This window comes from Myxine glutinosa, chromosome 13 (genome assembly GCF_964187855.1).
Source record: "Myxine glutinosa chromosome 13, kmMyxGlut1.1, whole genome shotgun sequence".
In the NCBI taxonomy this organism is placed as follows: domain Eukaryota; kingdom Metazoa; phylum Chordata; class Myxini; order Myxiniformes; family Myxinidae; genus Myxine; species Myxine glutinosa.
Window position 1 is genome coordinate 90,731,657 of NC_136273.1, and position 27,832 is coordinate 90,759,488.

The window sequence follows — 27,832 nt, forward strand, 5'->3', positions numbered from 1 at the left end:
TTCACTTAAGACACCCCTGGAGGTGTCTCAAATATAAGCATGAAGTTGAGTGTAATACATTAGGTAAGTAGCATATTGAATACCACTTGTTCGTAAAACCTAATTTCGGAGGTACTTAAGTGTTATACTTAGACAAGTACGTTTATGAATACGGACCCTGGAGGAAAGAGCGAGACAAACAGCCTCGAGAAGGCAGTTCTACAGACAGGAGAAGTGAGGAATAAAAGTCGAGATGTGCAGTCAGCCTGGATTTTGGAAGTTTAACCAGGTTGAGGATATTGGAAGAGAGTGGGTGAGCAAACTAACGCTGGCAATCTTAACAATTTGGTAATTCCTAGTCTAACCTGCAGAGGGCACTGCATCAGTGGCACAGCTGTGCTTCCAGCAACGATGCGAACTAGCATCCACGTGCTGCACGCAAATTAATTCAGAAACAAATAAATTCAAACAAAGAAACATTTACAAAACACAAACGAGCACAGAAACATATCAACAGAGGTCAGTCTACAACTAGTGTGTCATTTTTACTCTTTTGAAAATATTCCTCATTTAAATTAATGAGAGATTGAAAGGTAAATTAACTCAACTAGCAACGGTACCCGCCCTATGGGTGGGGCTTCAATTGGGAGGCCCAAATGAAAAGGCAAAATATCAGAAGGCTTTTTAATTTTAAACGATTCATATCAACATCTGTTGAATCATATCACACGCAAATCATCAAAATCTAAACAGTACATGGCGCCCATTTTGAAAAAAGATTGAATTCTGCAAAACGGAAGCGGCCGCTACATGTCTTTCTCAGTCGCACGTTTATGTGTGAAGAGTGTGCGCCGAATCTGTAACACAGAAGCGGCCGCTACACCTGTTTCTCAGTCGCACGTTTGTGTGAAGAGTGCGCGCCGAATCTGTAACACGGAAGCGGCCGCTACACCTGTTTCTCAGTCGCTTTACACATGCTGCCATGTTACTTCGGAGCCACACATTTATATTGGAAGAGTTCATCAGGAGTCGATCTATTCTCTCCTGGTACGTAGAATAAACAGTATTTGTAGAATTTCATCAAAAGCCACATCACTGTTCATATCGGTAAATATTATTCCATCGTGTTTGGAAAAATTGGAAAAACAATATAGCCTATTTTACTCCCAAGGGTCGCAGGAATACCCACCCAAAATATCGTTGCGATCGGTTGAGCCGTTTTTGCGGTACCTTCGAACGGATGGACGGACATTTGGTGAATTATAGTAAGATTAACGTGTATAGGGGGGCGAGGGGGAGCGAGGAGGTGGTGGCGAGGGCACGACATTACATTTTGTTCCCTTGCTTTATTGGAAAGACAAAATAACATCAACGCATGATGCAGCAAAACCATATTTACTACAATCTTCCAAAGTGCAAGAAAAGAAAGTTTGCGGGAAGAATTATTTATTTATTTATATATATATATATATATATATATATATATATATATTCAGTGGCACATACAGTATTCAACCATGTACAGCAAACATATATACAATATATTGCACAACGCTCAGCCTTAGAGTAACGTTTTCGCTTCAAATGAGTTATTTACAAACAGCTCAAATGGGGTGGGTAGGCCAAAAATATTTACAAACAAGTGGAAAGAGCACAAGCCGTCGGCACAGCAACAACATACAAGCGTGCAGTTATTAGACGTGGTGAAGTTAGTAGACGTGGGCCATAAGAAGGATGTGAAGGTAACTAGGGACTCAGGTATGGAAGGTAACCAGGTATGGTGGGTGGAAAATGCGTACGAGTACATGACGACAAAGGACACGCTGCACACAGCCATTGTTAAGAACACAAAAATGAAGGACACGCTGCACACAGCCATTCTTCAGGTCAATACACAAGGATCTGAAATTCATGATTATTTTTAAAAAACAAAAACATTTTCACACGAGTTCATCAAGCACCGCGACAATAGGTTTAACCACAATAACTAACGGGCCATTCAAGCGTGAGCTGCTATAGACAATTTCTTTGGAGAGAATTAGATTAGGTTCAAAATATAAAACTAGGGGAAACCCGCATTGCATTGTGGGGATTGGATGAAAATTAGCCCTCCCTTACTCCAAGCAACCCAAGTATCCAAGTTGGGTTTAACAAGGAAAAAGAAAAACAATAACTTTATACTTTCTACTTCTGCTTCTACGACCCAATTGTTCCCACCTTCTCCCGGGTTGACCGAAGGGGAAGTTTTGCCTGAAAGTCTTTTACGAACCCACGCTCCTCGATTTTCACATCTATTGAACCGCATTCCAGAGGCCGTTATTCTTTCGCACTTTGTCATCCAGGGCTTCAAGTTTGCACCGCCATCTCGTGTCATCCCCCGTCCTGACCTATGATCTTTATTACCCCCATCAACCCTTCCTAACCCAACCCTCTTGTTAGTTTCAGTGTTCCCTCCTCTTCTCTTTTCCTGTGTGTTTATACCCTTGCCAATTGTCCCCAATTGTTGCCTCGCATTCCCACTGTCAATTTAACCTCGCTCTTGTAGAGGAAAAATAAATAAATAAATAAAACAGCTGCTCAGGCCCAACACTCAAGTGAAACGTGATTTGCCAGGAATTTGTCATTTGTTCAGGATGATGTGAATGACTCGCCTACTCTGCAAAAATTGGCACCGTGGGAATCTTAAAGGCATACCAACTAACGCTAGCAGATGGGACCACATTTAACGACCACCCAATGGATGGCACACTTTGTGATGCAACGCCCTGTGAAGCACCCATCCGACAGTTTAGAGTCGGGACGGTAAAGGAACACACAAAAACAGCTGAAAAATAAGTGCGCTACCTCTGCACAATTCCTTCAGACCTATAAATTATATAAATCACAATTGTGGTAAAATTAGTCCACACAAACCTTCTTCAATCCCTTCCCGAACAGAAATACATTTTCATTCAGGTATCAAGTCTCGCGGAAGAGCTTGTGTTATATCAATAGAGAATTGTAAAAACAACACTAAATCACCATGGTGATAATGAAAACCAAACAATACTGAATTCCAACAGAATTAAACTTCCAGACTGCGAGTACACCTGCCATGTTGGATTTCAAGATGGTGGTCAACGGACAAGGGGAAATTCAAGGAGAAAGAGGATTTTGATCGCAGCAATCAATGGACGATGGCTGAAGGAATTTATTTCTTAAATTAGGATGCACAAGTGTGGCATGCAGGGAAATTGTCTGCGGTAATTGTGCACGAGCATCTCCAGCAGTGTCCAACGTAGTGAGGTCAAAGCCGCGATGAACAGAACAAGCAGGATGTCAGGCGATAGCTGGATGAACAATTGTCGCCGATGATCAGCAGCTCATTCCCGACTCGTATAACTCCTTCGGCTTCAAAAGTAAATCCACTTGGTTTTACGTCGATTCGTTTTCTCAACGTACTGAAGTGGACCTTCCGGTGAAACATTGCAATTCCAGGAAAGTCGATGCATTTAACGCTGCCGTACAATTGGTGTTAACGAAGATACCTGTTGTAAAAAAAACATTCGACTTTTGAGTGCAGCAACTGATTTGGAAACAGGATTTGGTGGAATTGCAAAACTTAAAAGTTTTGAAATTATATAATCAATTGTAATGAATCCAACAAATAATAATTATCAATCAATTCCAGTGAAAGGACAAATATATGGAGTCTTTTTTGTTTTTGTATTTTTTGCAGTCAAGGTGTTTATCAAGTGCTCATTGTGAGATTTTACTCCGGAAATAAAACGCAAATTTACTGTGTGTGTGTGTGTGTGTGTGTGTGTGTGTGTGTGTGTGTGTGTGTGTGTGTGTGTGTGTGTGTGTGTGTACGAGCTGCAAGCTTGTGTGTGTACAAGGCCACAGATGCAAGCATTAATATTTCCTCTTGCTATAGTCAGTACAAGTAACACCATCACTTGCCGCTGGGTGGGTTGCCAATGTTCCCGGGTTTAGTGCAGCGGCACAGCGGGGATACAAGAGACTGGGGCACAGTACGCAAGGAGCTTAGAGCCAGCAGGCAGCAGCCACGCAGCAGACCCGGCAAGTTGAACGGAAGGCCGGAGCCCTGGCGACCTCCGAGAAACCAGGCCAGCGCAGGCAGAAAAGGTCCGGCGACGGCAATGGTGTCAAGAAGCACGTGCCGACTCCAGAAAGCTCGTCCCTCGATAGTAGAATTGTGAGCTGCTCCTTCATCCTGATCTGCAGTTCCTCGTTCGGGACTGTCTGAGGGTAACGTACTGTGGCAAGACTCGTTGTCCAAAGACATGTAGTTTGGTCGTGCCAAAGGAGGCTCGGTCACCAACGCTGTAGCTTCCAGGCTGCAGCTGCGAGTCAAACCAGTTGTTGTTTGCTGCCTTTGACCTGACAAAGTGAAAGTTGGGTCATTTTGGTTTGCAAGCTTGTCCAATGGCACCTTGTCACTCTCTTCGTCAATCAGCTGCTGCGTGTCAGAATGCGGCTCTGATTTCTTCTTGTCCTGGCTGAAAACTTTGTCAAACTTATCCAAGATGGCCTGAAGCCGAGAAACAGCTTCAAGACTACAAATTCGTGAAGGCAACGACTGTGTCTGACCCTTTGGAAGAGCATCTACATGGGGCCCCTGCACAGTGATTTCAGGAGGATGAGTGAATCCTATTGGCGATGATGAGAAGTCGACGGTGGAGCGCAATATAGTGCCGTTGGATATTCCTTGATAGCCACTCCATCTTTCATCCCAAACAGCATCAGTTTGGATGCAAGCATCAATTTTGTCAAAGCTATTTCTTCGTTCATACTCCAAGTCACATTCAATTTGGGAAGAACCTTCGGTTGAAATAATTGGCAGATTGATATGGTGTGGAGGTTTTCTCTTACCATGAGGGACAATGTACACTGCGGATGAAACCATGGCACCTCCACCACCTCGGGTCCAAATTGCTCGATCCACCACTTCATTAAATGATTCAGGATCAGTGTTCAACATGAAGACTTCATTATGTATGTTCTCTGAGAGTTTTGTGTAAGTGGAACGACGTGGTAAGGTCTTTCGCAGAGTTGCCTGATCACTAATCCTATCTTCCTGTTGCTCAGTAATGGTAGGTCCAGCTTCGTTGCGCTGCTCGAGAGAATCCACCTGTTCTCTTGGCTCGATGCTTATGTCGATGAAGCATTTTTGCATCCTCTTCTCCTTGCCAACAAGACTGGACTTCATGAGGTCCACCAAAGTTTTTAGCTGTCGGATCTCACCTTTGGCGTCTTTTAGGGAATGCTGTGCCTCTCGGCGGTGGTATTCACCATCAACCCAGTCATCTCGCATCTGAGTAACCTTCATTCTGAGCCCCTCTACCTCATTCTCTCTGAGGAGCACATGGACAGAGAAGAACTGAGAAATATATTCCTGACTTAGAGATAATTAATTCTTAATAATGCAATATGGAACACAAATAATCAATTCCCATTGTACAGGGTCCTTCAGGGAGGTGTGACGATTTTCAGAAAACTCGTACACAGTTATTTTTAGTCGAATTTCAATTTTTATTTTCTTTAAAGACTACATATATAATGCCATGTAATACACTGTAACAAAGACATTTAAAAAATGTAATTCATGTTTGAAAAATGACATCATCTAAATGGCGGCCGTTCTTGTCCAAGTATTCTTGCAGACGCGCGGAAAAGTTGTCCATAGACCTTCCAACCATGGCAAGTGGAATAGCTCGAATTTCTCTGGTGATGGCATCTGAAAGGGTCTCAAGAGCGCGTGGTTTTTCATTGTAAACCTTAGCTTTCAGGTAACCCCATAAAAAATAGTCACAGGGTGAAAGATCGGGCGATCGAGGGGGCCACTCCACATCCCCACGGATTGAAATGAGGTGCCCTGGAAAATGTTCTCTTAATAAGGCCATTGATTCTCTTGAGGTATGGCAAGTAGCCCCATCTTGCTGAAACCAAACTGTAGGGAGGTCAATGCGACGTCTCAATTCAGGCAGTACGAACTCGCGCAACATCGTAACAAAACGTTGTGAGTTGATTGTCACAGTGCGTCCGCCTTCCAAAAATTCGACGAACTGATCTGTCTGACATCCGTAGAGCGCGAGCGTGCCGTACCGCTGACCGACGAGGGCTGGCCTCCACAGCTTTCGAACCCTTTCGATGTTTTCCGGGGTCCTAACGGTTCGATCACCTCCCCGAGCTGCTCCCGGCCTCACAGATCCAGTTGTCCTGAAGTTTTTTACCCACTTCAATATTGTGTTTCGAGATGGAACGGCGCCACGTCGACCAACATTGAAGTGAGTACGAAATCTGCGCTTTGTAAGCACCACCGAACTACCCGTTTGAATAAACATCTCAACAACAAAGACGCGATGTTCAATCGTCCACAGCTCCATGGCTACTGAAATGGCGCCTAACAACGAGTAACCAACAGCCATCACGCATGCGCTAGACCCCCCACTTGCATTGTTATACCCAATTCAAACATGAATTACATTTTTTAAATGTCTTTGTTGCAGTGTATTAAATGGCATTATATATGTAGTCTTTTAAAAAACTAAAAATTGAAATTCGATTAAAAATAACTGTGTACGAGTTTTCTGAAAATCGTCACACCTCCCAGCCGGACCCTGTATAACTCATCGTCTTACTTGATATGAGTTACATCCTCAATCACAATATCCCATTGCTCACTTGAGGCCTCATAATTACAAGTCATCCTGCATTAAACACATATGGCATTTAATCATTGGTCTTGCCTGTCCTGCAGTTGGCCTCGTGTCTCCTTCAATTCACACTTGAGGTGTCTGATTGAAAGTTCTTTCTGCTGTAAAGGTGTCAGGTACTGCTCTGGAGGCGGAGGTTTTATGCCATGATTGTCATTGCATGACATGTACTTCCACCTGCGGCTGCAATAGAAGCAGACAAAATGGAGGGGAATGAAGAAGTACATTGAATCATACGCATCACATACAGGTACAGGAGTGTAACCTGAGCTGGGCAAATAAAAGTAAATTGGCTTGAATAAAGTGAATCACATGTCATAAAACAGGTCAGTGGAAATAAAATGAATCAGTGCATAGAAGATAAGAAGCCCTGGTGTTGGGCTAGCGGCTAGGGTGCCGGCTTAGGATCCTAGGATCCTGGGTTCGAATCCCGGTCAATCGCTGAATTAACGCCAGGGGGGTTGACTCAGCCTGTCATCCTTCCGAGGTCGGCAAATTGAGTACCAGTTCACTGGTAATTCCCTGCTTGTCGTTAAAGGCAGCAAAAAGGGTTGGCGTCAGGAAGGGCATCCGGCCGTAAAACATTGCTTCAAAAAGGGGACCGAAAAACAACAACAACCACAGTTCCCGAAAAAGGCCAACCCCCGCTTGCGGGGAAAAATGGCCTCTAAAGGTGTTTTTTTTTTTTTTTTTTAGTGCATAGAAGATAAGAACAACAATAGCAACTATGTGGAGCTCTTGTAGGCCTGCGATGAGGAGGATGGAATGAAGATGAACTCAGGTGGTCAATAGTAGGGGATGGAGGTCAAAAGTCAGGGGGTAGACACCAGATGGAATGGGGATGAGGAGAAACTGAAGTAGGGGAGCTTGTAGACTGAGAGCTGGTCAGAGTTTAATCATAAATTCACACCCGAAAGGTTTGATGCTCTTAATCATGTTACATCACCTTAACATCCAACAAACCCATTTCTTGAGTTGCGCATTTCCAGCGTTTGGAAGTGGCAGACCCTTAAAACCCTTTTTCGGAAATATTTGCGTCCGAAGCTAATTATTATTTTATGACTTCTACATTGGCTACTGAATACAAAACATGCGTAAGAAATGAAAATCACTGGTATTTGCATCGAAGAAGAACCCTTATTAGGGCCCACTAAGGGTCTCAATCAGAAATTTAAAATTTGCACCTGATAAATTGTCTTGTTGGAAACTGCTCTCTTTACCTCCGCCACCAAAGGTGGATGGAGGTTATGTTTTCACCCCTGTCTGTCTGTTTTTGTTTGTTTGTCTGTCTGTCTGTGAACAACACATCTCAAAAAGTTGTGGACAAAATTTGGCAGAGAGGTCGTGTATGTGACACGGACGAAATGATTAGACTTTGGTGAAGATCCGGATTCGGTTCCGGCTAGTATAATTTTTTAAGTGATTCCTCACCATTGGGAGATAGGGCCAAAAACTATATATAGCACGCTATCTCAAAAAGTTGTGGACGGATTTGGATGACATTTAGTGTACCGATTGAGTGTGTGACAAGAACGATTCGATTCGATTTTGGTGAAGATCTGAATATGGATTCGGATACGAGGGTTATTAAATTTTTAAAGTTATTCTTCACCATTGAGGGATCGGGCGAAAAGCGATATACAACAGGCATTTTAAGGCCATTTTCCCTGCTAGAGTGGGGGAAGCCTTGCGGGCCCCATGACAATCTTCCCCATTTTGCCATATTTTCTGCATCTCTCCTTGTTAACCCCCTTGCCCGCATTTCTTCTTCCACCATCTTTAGCCAAGTCTTTCTCGGTCTTCCCCGTCCTCTACTTCCTTCTACATTCATTTCCATCACTCTTCTCAACCAGTCACTTTCATCCTTCCTCAACACGTGACCAAACCATCTCAACCTGTTCCTCTTCACAGCATCAATCACAGGCTCTATTCCCATCATCTTTCGCAATTCATCATTTGTCTTCCTCTCTCTCAACGATACTCCGCACATCCACCGAACCATTCGCATTTCCACCCTTTCCAGCCTTCGTTGCTGCTCTACGTTCATTACCCATGTCTCTCTCCCATAAATCATAACACTTCTCACACATGCAGCATGCACCTTTCCCTTCAGCTTCAACGACACTCCCCTCCTCGTCAGCATGCTACTCAGTTCCCGAAACTTCTTCCATGCACATCTCACACCAGCAACCGTTGCCGAGTTTGATCCACCTTCTCCATTCAGCATGTTATGTCTCCTAGGTAGCAAAATGTTTATAACATATTGTATAATATAACTAGATATATAACATGATATTTAAAAAACTTGTGGACGAGTTGGTTAGGTGACAAGAACAAGCTGATTAGATTTTGGTTCAGGTCCGAATCCAGATCCGGCCTATCATTGGGATACAAAACAAAACTGTTCAGCCTGGTGGAGGTATGCGCTCTACTGAATGCCATTCTATTTTAATGGTGTGAAACAAAAATGCAACGTAAGAAAATTTCTGACCCGGCACTTTCAGATAAGAAGGCCCCTTAGGCTTGAAGGCCCCACAAGAGTCCATGAACTATTCCATTAGAACGTACGGCCAAACACAGAGGTGGTGGATGAGAGGAGAAGCAACATGGAACAAAGTGTTTCATCAATTGAACAAAATGGATAATAACAACAACACTTAAATGGATTCGATCCAATCATGAATTAGAGGTAAAAGGCCATTTATTCTCTCTCTCAACCATGGTGTAAAAATGCATCTGTGTTTCCTGATGCATCAACATACATATGATTTCTAGTCCACATACATCTTATCCGAAGTACCAATTTTAAAGCAATTTGAATTATTGTCATTTTATGTAATGCATAAGTGGGTTTTGAAGTCAACCATTGCTTTATGTGTACCTTATTAACACGCACCGTGCATGTTTTCAGACATGGTGGGTTCAGAGATATCCAAACTTCCAAATACACTGGACTAGCCCACCACCAAACCACACACGACTAAACCACACGCTACGCAACTACCGGCTATGGAATCATCCAAAATGGAACCACCAGCCAAGGAGGCACCAACGACAACTATTGTCACAAAAACAGAATACATCATTCATGTGTGTGAATCCAAAATCCAAAATTGAAAACCGTTCACAGACGACAAATGGTTGAATATTCTCAGTGCTTCCGAATCGAGAAAATCATTCAAAAACTTTAATACGTCGATACATCACACCATCATTGTAGCTTTACCAGAGTACCCTTCGGCACATCAAGGAAACCATAGTAAGAGCTGCAAGAATTTCACAGCTATTCCCATTCGGAAATTTACTCCATCCACTCCTCAGCAGCCAGGTCAATCCAAACAGGTGTGTCTTCAAGCAAATGTCTTCATTACAAGCCAATCAAATGTGGGAACCTTTCGGAATGAATGCATATTTTGTGAAAAGTACGCGAAACAGCGATCCAATGGGACCAAAGAGTTCTCCGCAAAAATTGAAACAAAACAAGCTGAACTAAGAATACGGGAGATTGAGGATAGAATTGAAGTTAGCCAATGTACTTGTGAAAATCGAGGGTACATTTGATAGCAAAGGCAGCTAGGGTACACCATAGTTGTTGCTCTCAGAAGAAAAAAGCGGCCCAACGAATACCTGAAGAATCTTCTAAGCAATTTGGATGCTTTATTGAGCGAATCAAACTGAAGATGTTCACAAATTACCAAGAAGTGAAAAACAATAGAACGCAACATCCCATCATAAAATAATTGCGTTGTACAAGGGACATGTTGGGATGCAATCGTGGCTGAGACAAAAAAGGTGGATTTGGAGTTTCTGATAACATTACCTTACGAACGTTTTCTGTAAACAAACCTTATCCAATCAACACAAACTTCACAAACGTGATCCCCTACCCATAAATATATGCAGAGCGTACATTTTTGATGTCGTATGTCAGGTGGTTTGGCAGCCATTTTAGCTTGAAAGCCGATATATATAAAAACCACCTTCTCTGAAACCGCTTCACCGATCGATGTGAAACCTGTCCTGTCTGGTAAAAATGTTACTTGATAACAGCTGAAGGGATTTAAATCAAACTTGTTTATGTTTAGGACAGTGAACGAGGGCATCTACCTGTTGTCATGGGCAGGCACTAAGCGGAGGCATATTGATGACGCAGTTGGGTGGTCCAGAATAATATAAGAAAACAATTGTAACAACTTTATAATGTTCTCACGATCCATAATTGTTCCTTTTGTCATAACAACACTGTATGTGAAGTTTTAGGGATATATTTTAATATTTAGAGGTAGCTCAACTAACTTGAAATTTCAGTATAAACAGACTTGGCATTAATATGGAATATTTTTTTTGTGGGGGTGAACTTACTTTTCAAGATGACTTAGAACCAAAAGTTCATTGGAATTATGTTGAAATTATTCCAGATTTTGTTAATGTGACCTTTAAAAGAAACAAAGACCACATTTGACATTTCGAAGCAAATAAATTGATCCTTGAAAGTGATGTAAACTGATATCGAACTCAATTCACGGCCAGTACTGTGTTAAACCTCTGTATGTTTTCCAGAAGTATCTCTATTTTGCACATTAGCCAAAAACAAATTTCAACAAAAACAAAAGCTAAATTATGACTGGGATTACGGACAGTAAAATTACAGTTCAGTACTTCGTGCAACCCCCACGAGCATTCAGGGGAGCACGTACACGTCGAGGCATGCTGTTCACGAGATTTGCCAAGGTTCGGACAGGAATCGCTTGCCATGCAGTGACAATAGTCTGCTGCAATTCACGCACAGAGGGAGGCTGCTGGTCCAAGTTGTCGATTTGACGCGTTAATTCTGCCCACAAGTTCTCTATCGGATTCATATCCGGGGACATGGCAGGCCACTCCATAAGCTCTACACCACGGTCAGCAAGAAAGTGTTGGATCATGCGAGCACGATGAGGCCGTGCATTGTCATCTTGGAAGACAAAGTTTCCTCGAAAGGCTGCACGAGCAAATGGAAGCAATGTTTCTTCCAGAATGACCCTTTACTTGAACTGGTTCAGGTTTCCATTCAGAACAACCAGGTCAGTTTTGCCCCCTGCATGAAAAGCAGCCCAAACGGTCACCCCACCACCTCCAGCTTGGAGCTTGGACTCTTGGCACCATACAATCTTCGTTGTGGGCTTCATGCACTTGTCTGCGCACTCGGACGCGGCCATCTTGACGATAGACCAGAAATCTAGACTTGTCACTGAAGGTCACGTGATTCCAGTGTCCTGGCTGCCATTGACGGTGCTCTCTGGCCCACTGCAATCGGCGCTGGCTGTGTTGTCTGGTCAGGCGTGGCTTTCTCAGGGGACGCCTGGCACGATAGCCTGCTTGAACCAGTCGTTGGTTGACTAGCCTTCTGGATACAGGCACATTTGTCAGTTGCTGCCACTCAGCCCTAAGCCGATTAGCTGACTTGGTACAGCCATTGCAGACTAACCGGTGCAGCTGGCGATCATCTCTCCTTGTGGTTCTGCGTGGACGTCCTGGTCTCGGTATTGGAGGAGGGACACCCCTCTGAGCATTTCCTTTCAGGATCTTTGACAACTAACCTTGAGTGATGCCATACTGCCAAGCAATAGCATGCTGTTTCATGCCAGAATTTCGTAAAGCCACCACTCCATGACAAACAGCATTGTCAAGTTGACGGACCATCTCCAGAGGAAGCGGCAATAACTTTTGTAGACGGGCAGCAGTTGTTTTCCACTAATACAGAATGCAACAACCCTTATATACCCGATTGTGAAGCCAATCGTCAAATGTACCTGTCCTTGCATTTTGTCACGCCACCTGTGATATAATCCTGTTATTGACTTCTTGCTGCGAAAGACAATCAGAAACATGGTTCTTTCAACAAAGACATCACCGAAGGGTAAAAGAAACTCACCAGATTGATATACTGAGTTCAGAAAGTAAACCCAAGTCAAGAAAAAAAAACATATTCCATATTAAATGCCAAGTCTGTATATATAGTCTAGATACACTATACAGGTGAAATTGGCATATAACGCAATACACAAATTACACATACAGTACATACAGATTCTAAACACATCTACCAGCTGGTTATTCAGTCTTTTCCAGTTAGGGTCTTCTTGTTGCTGTCAGGGAATGTTTTCCTGTGTTCCTGCACAACCTGCAGCAGGAACTGAAGTTGATCTTCATCATGTGTCAGCAGTCCACTGAACTCCTGAATTAGTGCAACTCCTCGTTCCGCATGGTCATTTACCACTTTCATGGCCTTCACAGTCTCACACGCTGCTTTAAAATCGTCTCGGTCTTCCCAAGTCTCTGGGTCTGCTTCCAGAAAACTGTCAGGAAAATCCATATTTTCAAAAAGCATGCGTGATTTCTGTGTAACAAAGTCTTCCAAACCACTTTCCTGAATATTTCCCAGATCAACTTGGATGCGCTTCGGAGGATCTTCTTGCCCTTCATTCTCCAGTGCGAGGATCATTTGTTGTTTCACTGCTGCAGGCACATTCTTGTCAAAAAATGCAAGACCAATCAGGTCCTCTGATAAGTACCACAGATGGCCTGCTAGTTTCATGGTTGCTGCCTTCGAAATTGCTTGGTTTACATCTTTGTACTGCACCAGAGATTTTAGAAGAAGCAAATCACTGTTTGGGGCAGAAGCCGCAAGAGGAGCTGTCGTCCATGCTCTGATGTAAATATGGATGGTGAAGATGGCAATGTCTCTCAGTCCTTTCTGCTCTTTGCTAGTGAGTTTGAACTGACTTCTGAACATCCAAACCTTCAGGCTATAGATGACCTTTGACATCCAACGGGCATGGTGCATGGATCCTTGGGCCATGAACCTGACTCCTTTTGCAGGAACTCCACCCAGAAAGATTACACACAGTTCCAATAATTCCCGATAATCATCTCTTGGCTGGATTTCAGCAAGCTGACTCCCAACGAAAAGCAGAACATCATCCTTGATATCAGAAAGGGATTCACTAACCAATTCATCTGTGGTTGCATTATCAAAGTTATCCTGATCCAGAAATTCCCAGCGAGCCTGGAATCGTTTGAAGATTAAGATCTCTGGTCCAGAGGAGGGCCCTATGCAGCTCACAAACACTGCTCCAATCACAATTTCAAGTATGTAGTGGTGACAAGCAAGAAATAGCAGTTCGGTGCCCAGTCCTTGTTCAATTAACACACATGCTCTGGCCAGCCTACTCTGCAGGGTACAATGCATACTGCATAGACCCCTCAAAACATATTTTCCTTCATAAAACATCAACAAGGCATGCAGGGTATTCATAACTCAACTTAAAATTCCTGTAAAAGTATGCGACAATCAGAAACTGTTTCAGTGTCCATGGTATTGTAAGACGTTAGTGTAAGACCATATGGGGAAACTTTGATGACCATGAGCTACCCATAAATATTATTTAATTTCATTTTTATTTCACCAGCAGTTTTTTTTAGGTATTTGGAACAGTTCTGGAGGAAAAAAAAAATTGTGGACCACCCCATGACGCAGTCACATTGCTCTAGTTCTTCATGGATTGCTTTTCGGTTTTTTTTTTTGTCTGGGGACTTTTGTCATCGGTGTTGCAGCACACGTCTGCCCTTGGTTCAGCCGTGCCCTGCAGTCTGTCCCCGGTTTAATAGCGCACTGGTCTGTCCGGTTTTGCAGCACACTTTTCTTTTAGGAAAAAGTGGCATCACATCCGTTAAAATTTTCAACATAATAAATATAAAATCTGGAATAACAGTCTTTCTCTATGTCCCTGCAGATTTTACTTCTGCAGGTAGTTGAATGCTACAAGTGCGATTTCTGACCTCTTCGAGCCTAAGGGGCCTTCTTATCTGAAAGTGTCGGATCAAAAAGTTTCTTACGCTGCATTTTTCTTTCAAACATCAGAATGGTCGAGTTTGCAACACAAAAGATTATCGGGCGCAAATTTTTAATTAGGACCCTTTTTAAACCCTTTTCTGGATCCAAATATGCAAATTACCAACATGAAAACTTCTTACGCACCGAATCATTATTCACATGCAATTTTCTGATGCATTCTAAGTGGAAATTTGCTTGGGCTCAGCATTTTCATTGAAAAATATTCCGAGACCCTTTCTGACCCCTTTGAGCCCATGGTTCCTTCTTTCTGGCTCAGAAATGTTCTTATGTTGCATTTTTGTTTCATACTATTTGAATAGAGCAGTTTGGAACAAAAAAAATTATCGGGGGCAAATTTCTGATTAAAACATTTTTTTTAAATTTTTTGGGTATACAAGATCAAGGCTCGTGTAAAAGCTAACATTAATCACAAAGACAAACCGACACATAAATCATATGATAAAGGGAGCGGGAGACAAGATGTGGAGAGAGAGGGAAGCACACAATTATAACATTTGAGAGCAGGGACATCAGGAGATCTGTGGGAGGGAGAGGGCTTGGGGGGGAGCATGGGAAGGGAGGGGTCGGGGGAGAGGTATAAAACACAAGGACATTGCTATGACTTCCAGGAAAGAAGTCGGTATTTCAAAAAAGTGGATCTGGGATGAATCCATAAATTGGCAGGGGTAGAAAAGATCATCAAGGTTTTGGATGGGGGAAGATAAGAGATAGTGGTGAACAGCTGTTTTAAAGACGTGGAGGGAGGAGTGGGATTGAAGAGAGTTAGGGAGTTTGTTCCAGAGGCAGGAGAAAAGGGGAATGAAAGAGTGAAGGTGAATAGAGTCTTGATTTGGGCAGTTTAACCATAAGAGGGTTGCAGGCAGATCTTGTGCGACCTGTAGGAATATTTGGGGGATGGAGCACAGACAGGGCTGGGGGAGCTAGGCTGGAGAGGAGTCGGTAGAAGACAGAAAGACCACCAACCTGCCTGCGGTGAGTGAGTGAAAGGCCCTCGGAGGTAGCTTCATCGCTGGAGATTCCAATGATTCTGAAAGCTTGGGTTTCAACAGCGTGAGGCCGAGCTAGGTTTGAGGCAGGAGAAAGCCAGCCTAGAGGGGAGAACAGTATTCCATTGAGCTGCGGATGAAAGCCTTGTATGTGGTGAGGAGCTCAGGTGTGCCAAGGAAGGACTTCGCACGATGGAGGATGCTAAGTTGGCGACTGGCTTTGGAGGCCAGCTTAGAAATGTGGTTTTCCCAGGAAAGATCATGGCAGACAGTGAGACCCAAAAGCTTGAGTGACAGAACTTCTTGGAGAGGATTGTTCAGAAAGTAGATGGGAGGGTTGTCCAGCCGGTCCTTTCGTAGAGACATCGTAAGAGTGTGAGATTTGTCAGGATTGAAAGACATGTTCCACTTGTTTGACCAGTCTGTGATTTTGTCCAAGTCTGCAGAGAGTGAGGAGGCTGCAGACTGCCGATCTGAGGGATGAGGTATGGAGCGGCAGAGATGGAGTCATCAGCAAAGAGATGGAGAGGATTTTCCAGAGTTGGAGAGATCATTGATGAAGACCAGAAAAAGCACAAGGCCCAGAACACTGCCTTGGGGAACTCCAGCCTGATCAGGAAGGGGAGATGAGAGAAATCCATTCAGGGCCACACGTTGACTATGCCCAGAGAGGAAGTCCGCAAGCCATGCATGGAGATTTCCATGGATACCATAGGGCATAGGAGGAGAGTTTGGTGAGCAGAGGGATCCCAGACCGTATCGAAGGCACATGATATGTCAAGGGAGACAGCTCTGATTTCCTGTTTGGCATTAAGGACCTCCATCCATTGTTGAGACAGCAGAAGCAGCATGCCCAGCATAGAATGACCTGGTCTGAATCCAAATTGATGATCTGAGATCAAGCCATTGGAGAAGAGGAAGGATTTGATGTCAGAAGCAATGATTGATTCCATGACCTTTTTGTTCCATGACCATGTTTTGTTCCATTGATTCCATTGATACCATGTTTTTTGTTCCATTGATTCCATGACCGTTTTTGATGATTGATTCCATGATTCCATGAGAAAAGATTATTTTGTGGACCCTAATAAGGGTCCTTCTCCTATGAAAATGCCAGTGATTTTCATTTCTTACATGTGTGTTTTGTATTCAGTATCCAATGTAGATGTCATAAAATAATAATCAGTCTCGGGCGCAAATAATTCTGAAAAAGGGTTTTAAGGGTCTTTTTAAGGGTCTGCCATTTCCAAACGCCGGAAATGCGCAACTCAAGAAATGGGTTTTGTTGGATATCAAGGCAATGTAACACGATTAAGAGTGTCAAACCTTTCGGGCGTGAGTTTATGATTAAACTCTGACCAGCTCCCAGTCTATTGGCCAAATGTTCTGCTGAGTGGGCAGAAGAATAAGAGGAATAAATCATCGTCATCATTTTGGAATGGCGAAACAGACGAAACAACTTGGCCTAAACTCTCTTGTTCTTCATAACCTGAAAGATCTCTGTTGGTGAAAGACCAGTATTATAATGGCAATGAGACTTGGGTAGGTGAACGGTTTCCTGACATTCGTTTGTGGTACCACCAAAACCAGAAAACAATGAGAATACTAATTGCTTTGTGGCATGCACACAATGGCCAGCAAACCAAATGTGGTGTTTCCTCAAGGACTGTGAGAAGGGAGGTATGTCACTCTACACTTTACTGTTAGGGTTGTGGTCATTCCAAATGATGTTGAGCACAAGGCACAGGACCTCAGTGAATCAGCCATGAATTCTGTCCTCTAAACTCCGAGTGACCGTCCAGGTCTCTTAACCACACAAGAGGATACTTTCAATGCAGGCCTTGAATAATATGATCTTGGTGTATCTCTCAAAATATATTCGAGTTTATTATATGTCAGCCATGTCTGAGTGGACATTCCTGCATTTGAATTTTTGGAATGATACGACCATTGAGTGTGTCAGAATATTGTCGCGCGACTTCCCCTCGGTTAAGACCAGGGAAATCGCGGATGGCCAAAACGAGCTTTAACTCCGAGGCGACGTTCAATGGTGGATTTGCTATACACGCGCGAGAGGAAGAAGGAAAGAGGAAGAAGAAGCGGCGAGATTTACCTCACGGTCTGCGCGCGCCAGCGTCTTCAACCTGCGAAAATAATCCAAACCGAACACGGATTTCGAATAGAAAGGGAAAATAATAAAAAGATTTATTTACAAGAACTATTGGGACAAGAAAATGCGACGATAAAAACGAAATCCTAAGTTGGGATCCCACTCACAGACTTCAACAACAGGACGAATTGAAAGGATAAATAAAATAAAATGTCATGTTTGTGGATGTGCTGGCTTAGCTCTGTCTGTAGTGTGTCCGGGATCGTCAGTTATCGTCGCGCTTGAGCACCGTCGTCCAACGCAGGCCTCCCTGCACCCCCCCCCCCCCCCCCTTCATCAGGCCTCGATGCGTCCCCTCGCGCCAAGCGAGCGAGCCGGCGTGCAACCCGCTTCCTCAGCCGTGCAATGTTCTCCCGAATTCGGCACGAAGCTACGATGCACCCAACATTCGTGGCAAGAGGGTCGAAGGTGTAGGGACCAAACGAGCAGGACGAGGCAAGGGCAGAAGAAGCAAGGACAAGAAGAAGGGTCAAGACAGAGGTCTGGGCAGGATGGATCCAGGGACGAGAAGGAGTCAGAAGATGTCGGCACACAACCTTTCACCACCAAAGTCCGGCCCAAAGAGACAAAATGTCCGCCGCTCCAAGTATATTGTCCGGGCCGCTCTGATGTCATCCGGGCCTCTTACCAATCCATGAGTCCCTTCTTACCAGTCTTGTGATCCGCCCATCATACCCTCGGTGTCAATCTATCGCGTGGTGGGTGTGGCCTCAGCCTGCCTGCTCGATGTGTGTTCGCCATGGGTGTACCACTGCGCGGCCGCTTGCTGTCGGTTTTTTTGGTCAGTCATTGTGGTGGCGGGGGAATTAATTAATGTGGTGCACTAATGGATCTATCTACTGTATGTGATGTGTTGCCATAAGGGACACCGGAATGATCACAGAGGTTTCACACACAATGGAGTTAGCATAATCCCTAGAACTATTTATCATGCCCCATTCCTCATAATGGGGACGAAGATACACCTTAATCCGAACAAACCGCCTGAACAGAACTTATTACAGGTGAGGTTTCCTATCACGACAGCATGATACCTATGTAGATCTCCTGGATCTATATATGCCTACCCAACCGACAACAATATTATCATGAAGATTGTGTTCAGCTAAGATACAGTTGATTATGATAGAAAGAAAGAAAGAAAGAAAGAACATATTTTAAAATAGCCCCGAGTGGGGTATCTCTTGTGGTTGTGGTTCAGACCTCTGTTGATTTTGGGGAACCCCACCTGGGAGCATGCTGATCCCCCTGATCCGAAATCGAAAAATGTAAGGCCAAGAAATCCTGCGGACCATTGAGTAGAAGGGCTGTATCGCGTTTCAGAGCAATCAGTTGGTAAATAAGGATCGAGTAGGGGTCAGAGGTTTCAATAGGTAACCCCCGCCCCCCTCCCCCTATGTCCCCCCCGCCCCTTCCACCGGAAGCCTCCATGATCCGAAATCAGAAAATCGAAGCCCGAGTGATCCTGCGGACCATCGAGTAGAAGGGCTACGTCGGGTTTCAGAGCAATCGGTTGGTAAATAATGCCCCACCCCAGCCCCCGGGATCCCACATGATCCGAAGTCGAAAGATTGAAGCCCGAGCGATTGTGTGGGCTACTGTGTTGTATTAATTTGCTAAGTTTCAGAATAATCAGCTGGGTGATAAGGGAAGAGTATCATGAATAGCAAAAAGTTAACGGACGGGCAGACGGACGACTGGACAGATGGACGGACATCCAGACATCACCACCCATTTTACAAGTTCATCTCTAAGAATCGAGATGACCTAAAAATGAAGTTTAAATATTATTATTATAAAGTTAAGAATAATCAATCTTGTTCACTCAGCTATGCTTTTATTGAGCATCAGGTGCCAATGCTCCATTCTAATGGATCCATCTCTGCAGGTTGCAGTCTCATTCTGAGATTTCATATGTCAAACAGTAACCTACCTTTCACCGGATATCCAGGACTGGCACGTCTCCCTTAATCCTGGTTATTCTTGGAGCCCTTAGACCCAAACCCAATACTCATGCTGGTGACACTGTCAACGGCAGGAGCTCCCTTTTTCTCAATATGTTTCTGTGATTACAGTTTCTGGAGTGCTTGAGTGTCACCATTAGCTATTACCCTTCCTTGGCACATCATATCTCTATGCAGACGTCCAATGCCATCCGCCACCTCAGAATTATCCATGAGGTCAGGTCCTTCCAACGCCGATGTGAGCTTATAAAGTTGTAAAAGACTTTTATCTGAGGTGTTATGGAATATGGCTCCCCCTTGTGGATTGGTGTTGCCATTTCCGAACTTGCTCACCTCGAGGCGGTGGAATGTAAGGCCCTCTCCTCTGTATCATACGAACATCATGACAACAAGGCAAATCTCAGGACCTGCTTCTTCCTCACCGCATGCATGTTGGTGACCTTCGAGTTATTTTTTTTACTGCCTCCATTCTACTCTTGACCTTTCAACACTCTCACCTCTGCCGAATCCATGCCCTTCCACAGACTCCATGCATTCTATCTGAAACCGTTACCTTGTTACCTTCTCTAGAGCTAACCTTAATGCTGATTCATCCCCTTTTCTCTTGTCCTCTCTTTTCCCCCTCACCCCACCTTGCGTCTGTTGATTATTTGCTCCAATTCAATTTTTCCTCGAGCATCAATACTTTGAAAATAAGCTGTTAAACTTAAATAAATGTAAAATAGACGGATAATTCTAAACTCAGTTGAAATGATGATGGTATGGAAGCATGGAAATAAAGCTGTGGTAAATACAAAAATACAATTGGAGGTGTCACCTGAGCCTGGGACTTGTTTCGAAGTCCTCGCAGGAGCTGCAGCACTGGGAGGGTGCATCCTGCGGCCTGGCCACAACATCCGGAACCGAGGGACGCTTAGGCACCGATCCGGTTGCTTTGCGCTTGGGTGAGTCAGACGGGCATGAAATTGGACTTTTCCTGGAAACAAAATGACAATCCACGGTCCAAGTATTTGTCGTTTTAAACATGTCAGTTCCTTCATGCTTTTTGCCTTTCTTTTTTTCCTGGGGAGATCTATCCGTGTGAATTCCAGGAGATTCGCCTCTCGACATCACTGGAACCTTGCCCGATAGTTGTTTAAGATCCACCTCACACTTGAGAGTGCATGTTGCAAGGGACTTACCCGGGAATAATTCCTCTCACCAAAATATTCCTGTAATCAGAATTGAACCGGTGAACAACCGACGATTTACCAAAAGCCTTTGACATCACACTGCATTACAATATCCACAAGGCATGCCCCTTCGAGTTATTTGATGCCCCTTCTCATAACCCTTCTTCATGCAAAAAATCAGTGGATTAAGTCTTTTAAAATCCAATTGTAGATACATATAAAAACAAAGAAAACTATAACGGCACTCACTAGAGCGCAAACCTCCGCCAGGTGAACAGTTTATGTTTTCTATCCCACTGATAGGCCGGATCTGGATTCGGACCTGAACCAAAATCGAATCGGCTTGTTCTCGTCACCTAACCAACTCGTGCACCAAGCTTCGTCATAATCCATCCACAACTTATCAAGTCATAATCCATCCACAGAAAAATATCATGTGATATATCGCTTTTCGCCCGATCTCTCAATGGTGAAGAATCATTTAAGAATTAAATAATTCTCGTATCCGAATCCATATTCGAATCTTCACCAAAATCGAATCGATTCGTCCTCGTCACACACCCCACCTGCCGAAGAAGTTTCGTCCAAATCCGTCCATAACTTCCTGTTCACAGACAGACAAACTGACAGGGATGAAGACATAACCTACTGCCCACCTTAGGTGGCGGAGGTAATTTTGCCATTGGATTTGAGATTCGCTTGAAAAAGTTCTGAAGTACAAGCCAATGTATATTCGTAACGTCGTTGAACGTCAAGTCAATGCGTCAATTGCCCATAGTTAATCGCCAGGGATCTACACAGGTGAGTCGCTCCAGTGTATGGCTGGTTACCTTTGATGAAAATTTTACACTCGTCGCCCCATTTCCTGCCATCTCGTGTTGAAGTCCTCAACTTTGTCGCAGATTCAATAAGCTTTCATCTTCAGCAAATAATAGCAATTTGCTGAAAGCATAATGGGAGACTTGCCATGGATTCATGGACAATCGCCCACACACTATGAGTTGCGATGTCCTTACGGCAATGCTAATGCGTTTCCAGAAGTCTTATAATGGGACAAATATGTTCCCTTATTGTGAGCCTTCTGCCAAGCTTGGGCCTGTAATGGATGATTTTGCTTTCATGGCGTGTATCTTTTTGGGGATCCACCAAGTTATGATTAGAACACCTTTGAGCTTCAAGAAGTTTGCAACAAAGTGATTTTTATGGATTGATGTTGAAACGACATTTAAGAATGAGCAACAGTTCCGAGGAGAGCGAGTTTCATGCACTGCACGTGTCGATCAGTGGTATTGGACGAAAACGGATTACCAACCACTGGTTTGCTTTACATCTTGGTCACCTGGACGAGCAATGCAATATTGCATACCCTGTCGGTGACGAGCCAATGTAGCATTCACGTCGCCTTCAGTCGTTTTACCTGTTGCTGTAATTATTGTCATCATGCGTTATTTGGTTGTATATATACAAATCGAGCCCCCTAACTTGACGAGACGGCAGCGGGGCGCAGATCTTGTCCCATCACAGCACGTACTGCACATGACCTATTGTCAACAAGTGTCGTCTGCCACACGAACACGTTGTCTCTGCCCTGCTCAACACCAGTTAGGATGTTTGCAGTCTGGAACTAGAACAGCACTCAGTAGAGAGAGTACCTCCGCCAGGTGAACAGTTTACGTTTTGTATCGCAAAGTAGACCAGAAAATCACAATAATTAATCACATTTAATCAAAATCATCCGTCTACAACTTTTTGAGATCTACTAAATATCGTTTATGGCCCGATCTCCCAATGGTGAAGAATCACTTTAAAAAATCTACTAGCCGGATCCGGATCTTCACCAAAATTGAATCAATTCTTTCTTGTCACACACACAAACGATCCACCAAGATTCGTCAAAATCCATCCATAACGTTTTGAGATATCCTGTTATGCATCGTTTTTAGCCCCATCACTCAATGGTGAAGAATTACTTAAAAATTTAAATAATTCTCATCCGAATCCATATTCAGATCTTCACCAAAATCGAATCTATTTGTCCTTGTCAGACACCCAACCTGTCCACCAAGTCTCGTCCAAATCCGTCCACAACTTTTTGAGATATCCTGCTATGTATCGTTTTTGGCCCGATCTCCCAATGGTGAAGAATCACTTTAAAAAGTCCACTCGCTGGATCGGAGTCCGAATCTTCACCAAAATCGAATCATTTCGTCCTTGTCACATACGCTACCTCTCTACCAAATTGTCCGAAGCTGTCCACAACTTTTTGAGATATCTTGTTCACAAACAGACAGACAGGGGTGAAAACATAACCTCCACCTTTGGTGGCGGAGGTAACAAGAAACCACGAATGGTTTAATGGAAGTTTGTTGAAAGTTTCGCAATGTGTGCGGGGAACGCATGCAACCATCTCCTTACTTGTGGAGACGCATGCAACCATCCCCTTACTTGTGGAGACGCATGCAACCATCCCCTTACTTGTGGAGAGGCATGCAACCATCCCCTTACTTGTGGAGACGCATGCAACCATCTCCTTACTTGTGGAGACGCATGCAACCATCTCCTTACTTGTGGAGACGCATGCAACCATCCCCTTACTTGTGGAGACGCATGCAACCATCTCCTTACTTGTGGAGACGCATGCAACCATCTCCTTACTTGTGGAGACGCATGCAACCATCTCCTTACTTGTGGAGACGCATGCAACCATCCCCTTACTTGTGGAGAGGCATGCAACCATCTCCTTACTTGTGGAGACGCATGCAACCATCCCCTTACTTGCGGAGACGCATGCAACCATCTCCTTACTTGTGGAGATGCATGCAACCATCTCCTTACTTGTGGAGACGCATGCAACCATCTCCTTACTTGTGGAGACGCATGCAACCATCTCCTTACTTGTGGAGACGCATGCAACCATCTCCTTACTTGTGGAAAAGGTAAAAATGCCGTGAGGGTACGGTACTCGTTTATGTGGACCGGTTCTCCTTTGGTCACATGATGTCCTCACCTGGTAGAGTCTAAGGATTTTGATGTCATCACTACATGCTTGGGTAAATATAATAATAACCATTCCGTTCACACCATGAGGGGCATACGAGCTGCCGAGACAATTTCATTGGCTAAGAAGTACAATCCTGGACGGGTCGCCACTACGACACAGGATACTCGAATGGCTTATTACCCGAGCAAGCTGGTACTCATTTTCCCACCTGGTGGTGGGAGTCAACCCACCTGATGTTATTTCAAAAGCACAGCAGGGGCCCAAACTCAAGACCCCAAGATCTTAAGCCAGCCACCTTAACCGTTAAACCAACACCAGGCTTGCGTGACTGGGTGGAGGTATCAATCTATCGAGTGATTCCATTACCTGGGTGAAGAGCATGGCGAGTTCTTCCGGCTTGACATCTCGAGGGCTTTGTGCTCGACGGACTCACCCAGCCATGGAAGAAGATCCCCAAAAGAAGCTGCACAGATTGGATTGATGTCTGCGAACAAAAGCTCAAGTCATTTTCACTCGAGGACGACCTCATGCTCTCCACAGCTTACAAACACCTTACTACTTACTATATGTGCTTACAAGGTACAATAACCTGGATTGCAGTCATACTTGTGGAAGCATTCTAGGAGCAGGTTCGCAAGATAGGTCGGAAGTAGTGCACTCACCTGGTCTGTTGAGCCGTCTAGTCTGGGTTCGATTGTCAACCTGATGATAAACTGTTGGATTGGTGCTTCGCAGGCAGGAGGTTGAATCACAAGGTGTGCCGTCCCTCCCTCGGACGAACGTTAGTCTGAGCGTCCCGTCTGTTAGTGTGGGATGTTAAAGATCCCACGGTGTCTTTCGTGAAGAGTAGGTGAGTTATTGTCAGCATCCTCAATACATTACAAAGTTCTGCCCTAACCCACAGGGGGCACTGCATCAGTGACACAACTGTGTCTGCAGCAATTATCCAAAACGGTGGACACACGCTGCACATGAATGAATAACAGGACAGATATCATTTGGCACCAGGATCTTTTTACAGCGTAGCCTGTAGGGCAAAGCCGTCGAACAGCGTTTGTATGTATGATTAACCCATGATGACCGACACACTGTATGTATGTATGTATGTCTGTCTGTATGTCTGTCTGTCCCTCACAAACGAACACCAATCAGAGCTGAGGAACTGGTCACATGACAGGGGTGATGTGACGTGAAAACGTCGTCTAACCTCTCATATATCACAATCGCCATGCTCTACCTTGACGTTTTTCATTCAGTGTGAAACACAAATAAACCGATTGTTAAAATAATCATCAAATATCGAAAGCATCGACGTTATGGGTCTTCCAACGACACAGTACATATAGGCCTTAGGCTTCATGCCTCACCTTCAGGCCGCTTCGGACAAATTAGCCCAGATTTCTTAATACAGAAGTATTGTTTTCGTAATTATAATAATGTTAATAATAATAATATCATAAATATAATCGCAACACTGCAATCTCTTTGTCATGGCTGCAAAGTTACTGGATTGAGGTGGTGTATGGTTGGTTCATTGTTGACTCGAAACATATAAAATAAACCATTGTCTCAATGCAATCTCTTCACTTCCTGGTGACAGACACTTTAGAGACTTAGAATGCTTCAAAATAATTTAATATTTACATTATTTGCGACCTGGTATCCAAAGGTGGGCGGTCCGCTTCGAAAGTCCGCTTATCCGCTTATCCGCTGCAGCGGACTAACGTTTTCCAAGCGGATAAGCGAATCGGAACAACCCCCGGAAACCGAAGCGGATAAGCGTAAGCGGACTACCGAAAAATTAAAGCGCATCACGATTCGCCAAATCAGCTGTTAGCCTGAGCCGTTACTCTAGAATTGTGAATATTTATTTAAGTGAATAATCTATCTATAATTCCAGTAATCTCTGTGTGTATGTGTGTGTGTCTGTGTGTGTGTGTGTGTGTGTGTTTGTCTGTGACCGCTGTTTCTCGACAACCACGGGTCCGATCTAATTGAAACTTGCCAGGTATATTGCTGGGGACCCGAGGATGTGCCTTTTCAAGGTTTGAAATTAATCGGACAAGTGGTTCCCAAGGTATGGTCACCGTACTCGCAAGCCGTTCGCTTTGGCTTTGCGAATGGACCAAACCATTTCATGTAAATAGAGGGGGGGGGGTTTCTACCGTACTCGCAAGCCGTTTGCTTTGGCTTTGCGAATGGACCAAACCATTTCATGTAAATAGAGGGGGGGGTTCTGTGGTCGTTACTGCCACGTGGTTTCAAAGTTTTTTTTTGTTGTTGTTGTTTGCACGCATGTTTTTTTGCACGCACGTACGGGCAAGCACGTACGGGCAAGCACGTACGTGCGGGCACGCCCTAGTAAGTGAAAACTGAATATTTTATTGGACGCTAGAGCGGCAATACGTCAAGATGGAGAGATTTCTGACTCTCCAGCCCAGCGGCAGTGCCAGGGACAGGCACACGAGCGACGCAAACCAGCAGTCCCAGCACAGCGACATCCACAACCCGGCGGTCAACATGATGGGGGACGTGGAGGACAGTCACGAGATCTGCGCCCTGACCCCTCAGCTCGCGCGCAGCAGAGTAGAGTAGAGTCGAGTGGAAAACTTTATTTCAATAAATTTTGAATAAATTTTATTTAAATAAAAATGTATATTTTTGATCTTAAAAGCTTTGTTTGTCTTTGTAGTAGTTAGAAATGGCTATTTAGGCTTAAAAAGCATTAAATTCCCTTTAGAAACGTCAAAAATCGCTTTAAAAACGTCGAAGCGCTTTAAAAAAATCGAATCGAAGCGGATAAGCGGATAAGCGGTAAGCGGACTAAGATTTTCGGCCGCTGAAGCGGATAAGCGAATCGGACTACACGGGCTGGCGGAGCGGATAAGCGGTAAGCGGACTTAAAATTTTCCGAATCGCGCCCACCTATGCTGGTATCTCCACCCATGTCATACCTGATACTATCCTCTTCCACTAAAGTATCAAACAATCCCGGCGCCGCTGTTAGACTACAGGGCTTGTTTCTCTACTAATCTATCATCTGCCTTACACCACTTGGTCCCTAATGTTTGGCGACCATGCGGTATGATCTCCGGTACCTGATGTATGAACCCATGATGCCGGATTTCCGCAAAGGAACAAAACATCCCAGACTTTAAAAGTTCGAAATCGATATCCTTGTCAAAAAGAATCCGACAAATAAAAATGCAAAAACAGTAATTGTGTCACGTGCTTTTTCCAGCCAATCATGGACACTGAATATGGTAATGAGATATTTATAAAATTCTCCAACACCCTGTCTCCCTCCCTCCCTTTTTGGCGTAGAACCTGCGTTCATAGCTGGGTGTTGATGGGTCCACCTGCCGGGTGTTCCACCTGCCGGGTGTTCCACGGGTCCACCTGCCGGGTGTTCCACGGGTCCACCTGCCGGGTGTTCCACGGGTCCACCTGCCGGGTGTTCCACGGGTCCACCTGCTGGATGAGTCACTAAAGAGCGCAATTTTTCGCATTCCCACGCAAAGTTCATTTCCCAAATAGTACCTGCGAGAAAGGCTGGATCGATAACAAGCTTCCTCCCCGCTCCAGGTAATCCCCATGCATTAACAGGGATTATAATTACAATTATATTGGTTCTTCATTCCTGGCCACAACCACAATGTCAGGCCCTCTCACCGTCCCAACAGCTCCTCGTCCCCATTCTCCCCCATACACCTCTACCTGCCTCTAAAGACAAAGTCGATGCTTTCCGAATCACGTCGGGATCATAAAACGCCACCTGGTCGACCTCATCGATCACGATTGGCGGTTCAGGTTCGGTACGGATTGGATCGTGCACGCACTCGTTCATGGTTTTGGTGCATTACAAAAAAAAAAAAAAAGGGATAAAATGGAGGAATCAGGAGTCTCCGGGGAGCTCGTGGACCCTCCATTGAATCCGATTAATC

The 27,832-nt window shown here is 44.3% G+C and overlaps 1 protein-coding gene across 1 annotated transcript; it reads right to left on the reverse strand.

Annotated features, from left to right (window-relative positions):
- Positions 1–1,482: 1,482 nt before the first annotated feature.
- On the reverse strand, positions 1,483–25,118 carry LOC137438405 (syntaphilin-like). The gene is made up of 7 exons (XM_078767034.1): positions 25,096–25,118; positions 24,787–24,853; positions 24,478–24,601; positions 24,255–24,372; positions 20,533–20,691; positions 6,732–6,881; positions 1,483–5,336 (listed from the first exon to the last, which is right to left on the reverse strand). The coding sequence occupies exons 1-7, from the start codon at positions 25,116–25,118 to the stop codon at positions 3,914–3,916; spliced, it is 2,064 nt and encodes a 687-aa protein (XP_078623160.1). The 3' UTR covers positions 1,483–3,913.
- Positions 25,119–27,832: the final 2,714 nt, after the last annotated feature.

What these genes read in the sequence shown, in the direction of transcription:
- LOC137438405 (XM_078767034.1), bottom strand. Translation starts at nt 25,118, where the DNA reads ATGGCGATTGTGATATATGAGAG. An exon ending in TCGCCATGCTCTTCACCCAG is followed by an intron (nt 20,692 to 24,254) that starts GTAATGGAATCA and finishes TTTTGTTTCCAG; the next exon opens with GAAAAGTCCAATTTCATGCC. An exon ending in CGAGGCCAACTGCAGGACAG is followed by an intron (nt 5,337 to 6,731) that starts GCAAGACCAATG and finishes TGTGCTCCTCAG; the next exon opens with AGAGAATGAGGTAGAGGGGC.